Genomic DNA, 13,854 nt, shown 5'->3' on the forward strand with positions numbered 1-13,854 from the left:
TAATTTAGTCCCTAATAAATTAAAAGCGGACATTCTTGAACCTGTGCCCAGAGGCCTCCTAACCACAAAGAATGTAAAATTGACAAATCATAATTACTCCATGTTGTATGATTAAAGTGGAAGGAGTCAAGCCTTTGAATATTCACTTGCATAAGTCGTCTTCTACTTGAATAAAATTGACTTCAACGAAATTAGTAGTTAATACGTTTGTGTCCTATAGAAAGTATGATGTGGGAAAAGACGAAATACGCGTATACCACAGGAATTGGTCAGAGGTGATATGCCGAACCGTAACCGACTAACCGTTCATGCTCTGTGACATGTATGATGGGACTATAATTTTTTATATTAAAGCTAATAAATAATATAATTGGGGGACCCACCTATCTTAAATAGCAGAATATGTTTAATTGGTATAGTTCCACCCTCATCACCACAACCCCCCCCCCCCCGGCGGGGGGGGGGGGGGGGTGTCGTGGGGTGGGGTGGCGGATGATTTGAGATTTAACATGAGAAATACTTCAGTGCTGCTGAGGTTAGAGCCTTAGAGGAAGACCCATAATCAGTGATACTCTATCAACCATTAGTTATAATTTTTTTTTAAAGTAAAGAATTCCTCAGATGAATTCAACGTACTTAACCAACTAAAAGGTTTTTATGGACGAGAGCATCATCTCAGCATGACTCATATTAATTTTTTTTCATTTAATAGATGTGAATGATCTTATAGTAAAACCTTGACAAATGAATATTCAATAAATTAATAACCTCGCTTAAATAATAAATTTTTTTGGTTCCGAGTCTCCCGACTTAGGCCAATGTACTAAAATAATAATTTTGCTAAATCCGTAAGATCATTTTTTTTAATCCTTAAGGGCTTAACGAAAATATATATTAATAATTGCTCAAATATAAAAAATATTAACAATAAGCAACATATAAAGTTTATATTATTAAGGATTTTTTTTATAACTTACATTTCTCAATTTTATTCTTAACATTCTCATTCTTTATAAGAATATTAAGAGTATTTGATATTGTTGACTGGCTTATAGAGAAGTGAAATTTTTATTAAACTCATTGTTGTAGATCTTTTTGACTTAAGAAGGGATGTTTATTTTAATATTTGGACAATACTTTCCTCATCCCATCAGTCAATGTTGATTTTTTTTACTTCTTTCAAATGAGATGTTATCATTCAGTGATTTGAGTCTAAAATTAAAAATAATGGATTATGTATTTATAGAGTTTGTGTTCCATGCTCTATGAATTATGTACAATGTAATTACATTAATTTATTAATATCATTTGTAAATACATGATAATTAAAATGTATTTACATTCACTTCTTGGCTTCTATGTACATGTAATTGTATTAAGTTATCAAAATCATTTGTAAATACATGATAATTAAAATATATTTACATTAACTTTTTGGCTTCTATGTACATATACTTGTATTTATAATTCATACATGAATCCTAGTTAAAAGAATAATACATGTACGAAGAAAACTCTTTATAAATTAATAAATATTCATTTATCGATAAATAAATAACCTCGATAAAATTATAATTGTTCCCGCTCTCAACAATATTATTTTATAAAGGTTTTACTGTATGTAACTTCTTTCTACTCTCAACTTAAATGATAATCTTCAATTTACTTCCAAAAGTGTGAGAAATTCACTTTACTGTTATTTCTATTTAAAAGACGAGCAAAAATTGGGGCATGCTGGTGATTTTTTTTTAATTGTTTTCATTGCAGGAACTAGACTACTAGAGGTAAGTTGATGTTTTCACACCTTGAAAAAGTAAATTGAAAATTATTATTTTAAATAAAGGGTAAATAGAAGTTTATGATATAATATAAAATAAATATTCATTTAATAAACAAATTTTACTCTTGTTCTCAACAGAGGAGTCCTATGATTTTATTCGCTTTTCCAATGATAGTTGTGAGGTTCACCGTGGTTGTATTCCTATTTCCCCATTTTTAAAGTCTACAAATTTAATTAGCAAGTTAACACGTGCCTTTCACGTGCGATTCTTGGCAGTTGGGTCATTTATAAATACAGAATTCGTGTCTGTTCAGAGCAACACAAAAACCTACAGTAACATGCATTCCTCACCGTCCCCTTTAATGCATTTTGCCACTTTAGCTGTTCTCCTCCACGTAACATGGCTACCATTTGGTGCAGATTCAGCTTCTGTCGGCATCAATACGGATAAGGAGGCCTTGATGTCATTCAAGTCTCAAATAAGCCAGGAGAGTCCCAGTAGCCCTCTGTCTTATTGGAATCCAAGCTCTTCTCCTTGCACATGGCCTGGAGTTATTTGCAACAACTTCGGCAACAGAGTGATTGGCCTCAATCTCTCCAGCTTCGGACTCGAGGGAACTATAAGCCCTCATATTGGCAATCTCTCATTCCTACGTTCAATTCAACTCCAAAACAACAAGCTCTCAGGAAATCTTTCCAGAGAAATTGGTAATCTTTTTCGCCTGAGAGTTTTGAACATTAGCTTCAACAACTTACAAGGTGAGCTGCCAGTTAATATAAGCAAATTAACTGAGCTCAAGATGCTTGACTTGATGGCGAATAAGATTACAGGCAGAGTTACTGATGATCAACTCCGAAATCTTAGGAGTCTCCAGGTTCTGAACTTCGGGAAAAATCTTCTCTGGGGATCAATTCCACCATCCATCGCAAATCTGTCATCACTCAACACCTTAAAATTTTGGCACAAATAATCTCACTGGCAGCATACCGAGTGACTTGAGCCGTCTTGAAAACTTGAAAGTTCTTGATCTCACCATCAACAGGCTCGCTGGCACTGTTCCTTCTACAATTTACAACATGACTTCTCTTGTTCACTTGCGTTTAGCTTCAAATCAGCTCGGGGGAGAGATTCCCTATGATGTTCGGGATACACTCCCAAATCTATTGGACTTCATTTACTGCTTCAACAGATTTACAGGGAAAATTCCAGGGTCTTTGCACAACCTCACCAATATACAAATTATCCGCATGACACACAACCTCCTGGAGGGAACTCTGCCACCAGGCTTGGGGAATCTCCCTTTCCTACGGACGTATAACATCGGATTCAACAAAATTGTTAGCTCAGGAGACGATGAGGGTCTTTCATTCATCACTTCTTTAACAAACAGCACGCATCTCAACTATCTTGCCCTCGACGGCAACCAATTTGAAGGCAAAATTCCAGAATCCATCGGCAATTTTTCCAACGAGCTCTCAAAACTGTACCTGGGAGGCAATCATATTTATGGTAAAATACCTGCCTCGATTGGCCGTCTCAGGAGCTTAACTTTGCTGGATTTGAGCTACAATTCAATTTCTGGCGAAATCCCAATTGAAATAGGCCAATTACAAGGACTACAAGTTCTGGGTTTGGCTGGAAATGAAATCTCCGGCGTTATTCCGAATTCCTTTGCTAATCTCAAGAAGTTAAACCAGATTGATTTATCAGGAAATGAATTGACTGGTGAAATACCAATTTCATTTGGGAACTTTCAGAGTCTACTTTCGATTGATCTGTCCAACAACAGAATCAATGGAAACATCCCCAAAGGGATTCTTAGTATCCCTAGTTTATCCACCATTGTGAATCTGTCAAAGAATTTCCTTGAAGGACCTTTGCCTGAAGAAATTAGCAGGCTAGAAAATGTTGTTACAATCGACCTATCGGACAATAGTCTGTCTGGTAATCTGCCAAACTCCTTAAAAAATTGTAAGAGTTTGGAGGAGCTATTGATGACTAACAATCAATTCTCAGGGCCTATTCCGAATATCGTGGCAGAGTTGAAAGGCTTGGAAGTTCTAGACCTCTCCTCCAACAAACTTTCTGGCTCCATTCCTTCTGATCTCCAAAATTTACAAGCCCTCCGTTCTTTGAACCTCACCTTCAATAATCTAGAAGGAGTAGTTCCCAGCGAAGGAATTTTCAGAAATATGTCTAACGTCCATTTAAAAGGCAATCCAAAGCTTTGTTTGCAATTGGGGTGTGAGAACCCTCGTAGTCATGGAAGTAGACTAATCATTTTATCTATTATTGTTACCATTATGGCTGTGATTGCTGGTTGTTTCCTTATTGTTTGGCCGATTATAGTGAGGAAAAGGAAAGCGAAGCGCGTTGGAGTTTCTGCATTGTTCAAAGTTTGCCATCCAAAGATTTCATATGATGAGCTGCGTCGAGCCACTGGGAATTTTAGCCATGAAAATTTGATTGGAAGCGGGAGCTTTGGGTCAGTGTATTGAGGGTATCTCAGAGAATGCACTAGTGTTGCAGTCAAGGTTCTTCACAACGAAAGGACTGGATCTTGGAAGAGCTTCATTGCCGAATGTGAAACTTTGAGAAATGTTAGGCATCGCAATCTTGTCAAACTGATAACATCATGCTCTAGCTTGGACTCCAAGAATATGGAGTTTCTTGCTCTGGTATACGAATTCCTTAGTAACGGAAGCTTGGGAGATTGGATTCATGGCGAGAGAAAGAATGAACTTGGTAATGGCCTTAATTTTCTGCAGAGATTGAATATAGCCATAGATATCGCCTCTGCACTGGACTACCTTCACAATGACTGAGATATCACCTCTGCACTGGACTACCTTCACAATGACTGTGAAGTTCCAGTAGTGCACAGTGATTTGAAGCCAGGCAACATTCTTTTGGATGAAGAAATGACAGCAAAGGTGGGAGATTTTGGGTTGGCCAGGTTTCTTCTGGAGAGAGTAGACAATCAATCTTCCATAAGCTCCACGCACGTTTTCATGGGTTCAATTGGTTACGTACCTCCAGGTTAGTGCCTTAATTTGCAACTCTACGCTTCCCTCGAAGGTTTAAGTCGTCTAGACTAATATAAGTTTAAACTAACAATCAAATGAAAACTAAATTATGATGCAGAATATGGTTTAGGTGAAAGGCCATCAACAGCTGGAGATGTGTACAGCTTCGGAGTGATGCTACTCGAAATTTTTACCGGGATGAGCCCAACCAGCGAGAGTTTTGCCGGAGAATTTAATATTGTTAAATGGGTGGAATCGAATCTCCCAGAGAATGTGTTGCAAGTGTTAGATCCGGAGCTGCGACAGCTGATGACGAGCAACGAAAGCCAAACCATACAATTGCATGATTGTTTGATCACAATCATTGGATCAGTTGGGCTGTCCTGCACCACTGAATCTCCCGGTGGCCGCATTGGCATCAGAGAAGCTCTCCGTAGGCTCAAAAGTTCTCAAGAGATCCTTCTCAAGCAGCAGGTGCCAAATGGAAAAACCAAGAGTTAAATATTTATGCCTGTTGTTGGCATATGAATCTTTATGTAACTTAAGCTCACTCCAGAGCGTTTCATGTTAAATTAAATTTTAATTAAGCATTAGGCTGATGGCAATTCATTTCAAGCTTGGTTAAAGCAGTGCTGTCACTGTATTGTTTGATACGATAAACTAGTCAGAATCTTTTTATTGTTAATTACATTATTACCTCGGCAATTTTGAAAGATCTTTCCTCCAATCTTGCATCTAAATTCCTAATAACTCTTCAAGATGCTAGAACTGATTAATGATCTTTGACCAAATTCTAATAGACGCAAGTGGCATGGATTAGGATATTTAGGTTGAATGTGTATTTTGAAGTATTTTTTACATTTCCTAGTCTTTCGAAATAGGTAGAAATATTGCTAGAAAAAAATTGAAAAAGATTTTATAAACTCTAATGTGTCTGTGTATATATAATATTTCTGTAATACAGACGTTCTTTTTTTTTTTTTAATTCAGACACGCTGTTAAGGCATGTAATTTAATAAAATCAGTTTTTAATGCTATAAACTCTGCGGCTTAAATTATGTTTACATAAAAAAAAAATGAGGGGACCCGCACTATAGAAGAATATATATATATAACGTTTGATGAAATAAGTAAAAATCAAATTCTAAAAGACATTGTTAAAATACATTTTTAAGAAACTCCTTTAGCCGAAGGCCCATGACCCAAAAGGGCCAAGGTTCTGCCCGTTTGGGTTTATAAAATTCCGCGCGTCCAAACAGGCCGTAGTAATTGAAGAGCCTTCAATAAGATCCATTTGATTTGAAGACGTTTCTCTTCGACTGAGAAGCTTTTTTAAGTTCCGACCACCACGCAAAAAGCCTAAAAACGTTTATTACTCTCAGCCGGTGCTACTGGTCGGTCTTCGAATCCGCTCCTCTCTTAAGGTAATTATATGGAATCCCTTTGTCTCACTTTTGTTACGTTTCTTTGAATTTATCATGTTATGTGTAAGGAAATCATCGTTAGATTCTTAGATCTGCTGCGTTTTACATGTGGGTCTCTTGTTAATTTGATCATATCCCTAGCTGAAATTTTGGCTAAAAATTGTTTGTGGGTAAATCATTGTTATTTTTTCCATTTTGATCTGGGTAAGGCACAGAATTTGAATTTGTGGTATTTGATGTTTGGATTAGGTTTTATGATTTGATTGAATTTTAGGTGTAAATGAGAATCTCTTGTGTGTTGTCTTGTGTGTGTATAGTGGTTTGATTTGGTAATCTTTGATGATTCGATGAATTTGATTAGTTGGAGTTCATCATTAGGCGAAAACAAATCGAACAAGAAAGTGATTATTTCAAAATCTATTGTAATTTTAAACATTCTCCTAGTACATGGTTGCATGGTGTTACGAAGGCCGCAGCTGAAAAGCGAAGTTTGAATAATGCTCCAAAAAGGGAAACCAAATTTTCAAGTATGTCGGGCCTTGGAAAGTGGTGGAGTGAACATGCTTGTAGGCTTTAATGAAGTCTCCAGTGATTGACAGGAGCTGTTACTTTGCAAGCATGCAGTGACTATTGTGATTAGGGTTCATGGTGTAATGTGAATATTGGGAATCAATGAATTTTGATATTGTGATATTGTGAATTTAGATGTAGAATGACTTCATTGAATTTTGATCTATTTGCATGTGAATATTGGCAAGTTCATTTTTTTTTTCCTGCAACGATTTTGTTATCATTGGTGCTGATGGTGTAACGTGAATTTCTTATAGAAATTTGGAGCTGAGAACATAAGATAAAAAGGAGCTACGAACTAGTGATCAAGGAGTTGAAGTTTGAGGGGTAAAATAAAGAAATATAAAGTAAGATGCCTGCACAAAAAATTGAAACTGGTCATGAAGACACTGTCCATGATGTAGCCATGGATTTCTATGGAAAACGTTTAGCCACAGCTTCGTCTGACTCCAGCATTAAGATAATTGGTTTAAGCAACTCTGCTTCCCAGCACCTTGCTACATTGAAAGGCCATAGAGGTCCTGTTTGGCAAGTTGCATGGGCACACCCCAAGTTTGGGTCAATCCTTGCTTCCTGTTCCTATGATGGCCAAGTTATTATCTGGAAGGAAGGTAATCAAAATGATTGGACACAGGCTCATACTTTTAATGATCATAAATCATCTGTCAACTCCATTGCGTGGGCACCTCATGAACTTGGTCTCTCCTTGGCTTGTGGATCTTCTGATGGGAACATCTCAGTCTTTACTGCTACAGCTGATGGTGGCTGGGATACTACCAGGATAGACCAGGCCCATCCAGTCGGAGTAACATCTGTTTCATGGGCCCCGGCAATGGCTCCTGGTGCTTTAGTTGGATTGGGCTTACTGGATCCTGTTCAGAAATTGGCTTCTTGTGGTTGTGATAATACTGTAAAGGTGTGGAAGATGTATAATGGGATTTGGAAGATGGATTGCTTCCCTGCCCTTCAGATGCACAGTGATTGGGTGCGGAGCGTGGCATGGGCACCCAACTTGGGTCTTCCAAAATCCACAATTGCAAGTGCATCACAGGATGGGACAGTTGTTATTTGGACCTGTGCCAAGGAAGGGGAGCAATGGGAGGGTCGAGTTTTGAAGGATTTTAAGACACCAGTTTGGAGTGTTTCGTGGTCACTGACTGGAAATTTGTTGGCTGTGGCTGATGCAAATAATGTGACATTGTGGAAGGAAGCTGTTGATGGTGAGTGGCAACAAGTGAGTGTAGTCGAGCCACAGACATAAGGTGTCTTCCTACTTACCCTTTCACAATCATTGTGTTCTCTTTTGGACTTATTGGAAGTAGCCTTTCTTACACCTGGTTTAGTTTTTTTTTGGGTTGGATTGATTTTGTTTGAATACTTAATTTGTATTTGGTTAGTTGTTATTCTTTCTTGCCAGATTCAGAAACAAATGATGGTGTCTTAATCTCCATCCATACGTCTGTATTTGTGACTGCCAATATTTCTGTTAAATTACATATGAACTCTTTATCCTGAAATGATGATTTCAAGGATTTGTTGCTATTTTATGATTGTTTCAATCGGTCATGTATACTATTTTCTTTATCAGCTTGGATATTGTCATGGTTTTGCTGGGATGCGGAGCATTTCAATTTCTATTGTCCAAAAAGAAACAGATGAGGGTATTTAACTAATTTTGTATGATCTATAGATGTGGGTAACTGTGGTTCTGTCAATACTACTGGGCAGTATCATTGTATACTTTAGACTGAACTGATGACTTTATGGATTTGTGGCTATTTTATGATCATTTCAATTTGGTCATATACGCTGTTTCTTGGTGGCTCAGTTTTTATCGTAAGAGATTCATGCAGATGGCTCATGGGTGTATTACGTTATTTGTACGCTCATTTGAATATTGTCTTTATCACATGTGCTTTCACTTTGAAATTAACCAATCATGCCACTGCACTAATGCTAATGATAATGAGAGTATATCGTTCATTTTCCTTGTCATTTGTTCTGTTCTCTAGGTAGTTGATCTCAATTGTTGGAATGTAAATTGCTTGTTGGCTTATTTACTTTTACTCTGAGTTTTGCATTTGTGATTTCCTGAACTTAAGTTAGATTGTTGTTTAGTAGGGAACTTCTATATTATCTTGTTTTGGGGGGCTTAATTTTAGGAGGTTTTATTAAATTTGTCTCTGTTTAGTGGGGTTTTTATGGCTTCTTTATGCTGAAGGTGAAATCAGATTTCACAAATCATCCAATGTAACTGGGGAATGATTTTCGAGTGCGAGCAGGAAGGTTCTTTTTCATGGCAATCAGTTGGATTCTAACATATAAATCAAGGCTTTAAACAAAAACGCATGTACCCGCAGAGGCAGAGCTAAACAATCTTTTTGTATGATTAAAATTTAAAATCCAGAAAAGCCCTAAAGAAAAATCCATGTTCTTCAGAAAGGTCGAGGCATGTTCTCTGCTTAGGTCTTTACATGAAGCTTATTCTCGCTACTCGTTAGCAAAGGAGCTCTGATTGACTGCTAGAATCTAGTCTTGCAATGCTATAAAGGTCAAATTTTATGTCACTAAATAATTTATTAAATAAAAAAAGTCATTACATTACATATTCCTGGAACACTAACTAGTATAGATTAAATAATAGAATGTAAAGAAAAAAAATAAGACAACGGTTGACTTACACCTAAAATACACGGTAATACAATTGATTCCTGGAGTCAAGCCTAAGTTAAGGCAACGCCTAGCCACAAAGTTTTATGAAAATTGGAGGAATTTTATATGATTGGTCTACTCACCTAAGTTATTGTAGGTGAAAACCACATTCCAATTGAAAGAAAAATTTAGTGAAATGTCCACAATAACAATAACATCAACGTACGCACATCATAAATCATAAAAACAAGGGACCAGAAGTAGAGAGCACACATGTTCTGACCATATCACCAGATTCCCGCGAAGATTCTTTTGAAAACAAAACAAATCAAGAACCTTGATGATGAGAATAAATCTGTTTCTGCTGTCCTTTGCGGCGACACCTTTGTAACTGAAAATAATAATAAAACAATTAATAAGAAGCTAAAGACCTAACGGTGGGCCAAACAGTGGGGCAGAATCGTAATTCACTCGAAACCGCGCTTTCTTGATGGAAAATCTGAATTTGAATAATCCCCCCCGATCCAATCGGAAGGAAAGGAAACCCTCCTCCGTCTGATCCGAATCCACATTTGAAATTTCCGAAACCCGCCAAACAAAACAAAACAATCAACGGATCAAACAGAGTCACGCTCTCTCTTTTTGTCTCTCAAGAAAAAGGAAAATCAAGAAACAGATATTTGATTTTTTTTTTTTTGTTTTTGTTTGAAAGCATGTCGTCTTCTTCTTCTTCGGCGTTTGGTTTCCGAGAAGCCGAACCCGATGGGAAGCAATTCTACAGTCGCAAAGAGAAATCTCTCGGTCTCTTGTGCTCCAAGTATTTATCTATATTACACTATTCTTGTACTGAATCTCTCTTAAGCTTCGTTTTCGTTATTTTGAGTGATTTATTTATTTATTTTCATTTTTTTTTCTTTTGGTCAGGTTCTTGAAGTTATATAATCGAGATGGCGTCGAATCGATTGGACTCGATGATGCCGCAAGCCGATTAGGTGTCTTTTTCTTTTTCTTTATTGATGTTTTTAGTTTCTAACTTCTTTAACAAGAGTTACAGTTGAGTTGACAACGTTTGGCTGCTGAGAAAATGGAAATGTTGAGGGGCGGTTCTTTGAATTTTGATTCATGAAAATTCAATAAGTCAGAGACTTTGATTTATTTTATTTTTTTCTTTATTAGCATTTTTCTCAGCCCCCAAACATTACCTAGGGTTTTTTAATTGAAATAAGAAAATATATATAAATATTTGATTTTGCAGGAGTTGAGCGCCGCCGCATATATGATGTAGTCAATATACTGGAAAGCATAGGAGTAAGACATTCAATTTTCTTTGTCATTTTTTTTTTCGTGTCTTTTATTTTCTTTCTCTTTTCTTCTATTGAGTTGAATTACTGGAGGTGATTAGGCTTCTGTATCATGTAGGTTGTAGCAAGACAAGCAAAGAACCTATACTCGTGGCAGGGTTTTGATGCGATTCCTGAGGCCTTGGAAGTGCTCAAGGTGAATCATCACTTTTGTTTGCCTCTCGCTCTTCATTAATGATAAGGCCTTAATCGACTTGTATCATATTTGCTGTTCGCAGGAAGAGGGTTTGAGAGAGAATTTCAATATCAACGGTTGCACCAATTCAGGGAATGTAAGTTGAAATCCTCTATCACTTCTTTCAATATCTTCATTGGTTGTTGCAAAGAGTTGAGGAATAGAAACTAAGTTAAAATGTAGGACTATTATCTACAAATGGATATATCCTATGCATGAGTTACAACCCTTATCGATGCGATCATACTCTTTTTACTCATCAGTTACAACCACCATCATTTATTTTCACTTTATTCATCAAAATATAATCTCTCTCTGGCCATTAATGATGTGCTGTAATATTTATACGGACAAAAATGAAAAAGAAATTTAATTTATAGCTTTTCTCTTATGAATCGTACTTGTTTGAATGATTTTGAATAGGTGTTGAATGACAATGAAAATGAAGGTTCAACCTGTACAGTTACTGATGGACAGGATAGTTCTTCATCAAAAATAGGTAACATCTTCATTCCTATCTTTCAATCATTTAGTTTAGCTATATAAACTTCCCACTTAAATTGTTCTCCACAGAGCTGTTTCAATTGAACTTAATTTGAGTAGACTGTTGAGACTAGCATTTCTGGTTGTCTATGCTGACTTTTGTGTTATTCATGTTTATTTACACAGAGAGCAAAAGAGAAAAGTCCCTATGGCTTCTAACACAGAATTTTGTGAAGCTTTTCCTTTGTTCAGATGTAAGTCGTGAAATTTTTTGTATTCTTTTCCTGTCACGAGCTATTCGTTTATCTCTCGTTTGGTTAATTCTTGTATTTCTTTCATCTAGGTGGATATGATTACACTTGACAGTGCTGCAATGGCCTTGCTTGGTGACTCCAACAACTCCACTGCTATGAGAAGTAATTGACCTTACCATCATCATCTTTGCACTACAAAGTTATTTAGGAGTCGATTCACTGAAATTATTTTGATATGTCTCTGCAGCAAAAATTCGACGATTATATGATATTGCCAATGTTTTTTCTTCCATGAATTTGATTGAGAAGGTATTTCAGAAATGCTCATCTTTTAGTAAGTGGAGAGACCACTATTAAGAAATAATATTCATTTCTTCTCATCAGATCTAATTTTGGTTGATTGGTATGCAGACCCATCATCCAGAGAGCAGAAAACCAGCTTTCAGGTGGTTGGGATGGAAAGGAAAGCCCTGCAACAGATCTGCCGGGTTTTTGGATCTGAATGAGCCTAAGAAGAGGGTGTTTGGGACTGACATTACAAACTTACGTTTAAAGAAAAATAAGGTGGATTCATTAACTGAGAAGAAGTCGAATCCAAAGTTAAATGTGCCAAAGTATTTTAAACACTGTAATGAAGAAAGTAACCCTGATGAGAGCAGATTGGAGCAGCATTCAAAACATAAATCAAAAGGTTTTGTATATGGCCCATTTACTCCAGCCAGTATTTCTGGCATACATGATTCTAGAAGCAAGAATACGAAACAGGTTCTGGATTTTGCGAGCCTGGCTTCTACTTTCCGTCCTAAGTATCACAATGAAGGTACTTTTTATAATTTTTTAAATTTATAAGTATGATGATTTTTTGGAATGGTATTGTCAACTTTTTGTGTTTGATCAGTCATAATCCTTTCTACCTTGATTCTTCTTTTGGGGTAATAACATTTTTAATTATGCCATCAACATTTGCTGATTATTTGACGAGTAATGGCTTTGATAATGTTTAATAATTTTTTGTTGTGGTTTACAACCTTCACATATCAACAATAATGGATTTGTCTTTGCATCCTTGGGTTGTGGTTTTTCCTATGTCACAAATTTCTCTCGGCACTCCCTTTGTGTTGCAATCAGCATGGTTGTTTTGTCCTAGGAATTTGAGCATTTCATGAATCAGTTTTCATAGTTTTAAAGTATTAGCATTCTTTTACTTTCATTCTTGGATCCCACTGATTAGCCATTCCCAAAACACTGAGGCACAGCATTTCTTATGTCCGCAATAAATTTCAGCTCATTATGCCCCATTTTCTTTTTATTTTTTATGCTTCTTTAAGTTGGCATTTGTTAATCCATATCTGTGTTTCTTGCGTGGCACAGCATTTGCAATATTCATTCTGATTATGCTTGACGCATAACTGATACAGTAACTAATTGTAGAACATAATAATGTTTATTCAATGGTGTGGCAGCTGTAAATGGCCTTTTTGGTCATTATGTGGAGGCATGGAAGTCTTGGTATGCCGAAGTTGGGGATAAAGAACAGAAAACCTGAAGATCTTGATGCTACTCTTCATATCCGCAATTACAAATGATGAGTAGAAATTCTTCGAAGGAGTACATTCTTTACGATGACAGATCTATAGCTGCTTGTTGGATGTATTTTCTTGATGCACCAACTTGATGACCATCACACTTCATCAACCATAAGTCTTTCATATTATAGTCAGATTCTTATTTTTTTCATTTTTTTTTAACAGGTTAGTTTCTAATTGTTTTAGTATATCTCTTGAACATGCAGTAATTTCATGTATGTCTGCTCACTGAAGAAGAGCTCTACCCATTTTTTTTCCCCCTCATAGTACAAGGAATAATTTGATGCTAGTTCATATCGAAGCATTTTCCCCTAATTTACATATCAGATTATCAGTTTCCAATTTGTCAGTAGCATTCTCTGTAGAATAGGATATTAATTCTGGATTTGAACTGCATTCTGTGATGATTACGTGTCTATTTGCTAATGCAGACTTGATAGATTAGACTTTTAACCACACAATGTTATGCTTAATTCAAAAAATTATGAAAAGACACGTTAACATCATATGGTTTCATTGTTGTTTTTGCATCTGTAACAATT

The 13,854-nt window shown here is 36.4% G+C and overlaps 2 protein-coding genes and 1 pseudogene across 2 annotated transcripts; all 3 read left to right on the plus strand.

The window, feature by feature from the left end:
- Positions 1-2,115: 2,115 nt before the first annotated feature.
- Positions 2,116-5,523, plus strand: LOC102613619 (LRR receptor-like serine/threonine-protein kinase EFR; annotated as a pseudogene).
- A 541-nt stretch (positions 5,524-6,064) lies between these two features.
- LOC102613333 (protein transport protein SEC13 homolog B-like) lies at positions 6,065-8,343 on the plus strand. The gene is made up of 2 exons (XM_052435040.1): positions 6,065-6,231; positions 7,059-8,343. Exon 2 carries the CDS (start codon positions 7,154-7,156, stop codon positions 8,060-8,062), a length of 909 nt encoding a protein of 302 aa, XP_052291000.1. The 5' UTR covers positions 6,065-6,231; positions 7,059-7,153; the 3' UTR covers positions 8,063-8,343.
- Positions 8,344-8,483: 140 nt separating this feature from the next.
- On the plus strand, positions 8,484-13,661 carry LOC102613036 (E2F transcription factor-like E2FF). The gene is made up of 11 exons (XM_006470338.4): positions 8,484-10,270; positions 10,378-10,445; positions 10,709-10,761; positions 10,873-10,950; positions 11,033-11,086; positions 11,413-11,488; positions 11,659-11,726; positions 11,816-11,888; positions 11,974-12,035; positions 12,138-12,546; positions 13,190-13,661. Exons 1-11 carry the CDS (start codon positions 10,167-10,169, stop codon positions 13,270-13,272), a joined length of 1,128 nt encoding a protein of 375 aa, XP_006470401.2. The 5' UTR covers positions 8,484-10,166; the 3' UTR covers positions 13,273-13,661.
- The last annotated feature ends 193 nt before the right edge of the window (positions 13,662-13,854 follow it).

The sequence above is a fragment of the Citrus sinensis genome, chromosome 2 (genome assembly GCF_022201045.2).
Source record: "Citrus sinensis cultivar Valencia sweet orange chromosome 2, DVS_A1.0, whole genome shotgun sequence".
In the NCBI taxonomy this organism is placed as follows: domain Eukaryota; kingdom Viridiplantae; phylum Streptophyta; class Magnoliopsida; order Sapindales; family Rutaceae; genus Citrus; species Citrus sinensis.

What these genes read in the sequence shown, in the direction of transcription:
- LOC102613333 (XM_052435040.1), top strand. Translation starts at nt 7,154, where the DNA reads ATGCCTGCACAAAAAATTGAAACTGGTCATGAAGACACTGTCCATGAT.
- LOC102613036 (XM_006470338.4), top strand. Translation starts at nt 10,167, where the DNA reads ATGTCGTCTTCTTCTTCTTCGGCGTTTGGTTTCCGAGAAGCCGAACCC. An exon ending in ATATACTGGAAAGCATAGGA is followed by an intron (nt 10,762 to 10,872) that starts GTAAGACATTCA and finishes TGTATCATGTAG; the next exon opens with GTTGTAGCAAGACAAGCAAA. An exon ending in CCATGAATTTGATTGAGAAG is followed by an intron (nt 12,036 to 12,137) that starts GTATTTCAGAAA and finishes ATTGGTATGCAG; the next exon opens with ACCCATCATCCAGAGAGCAG.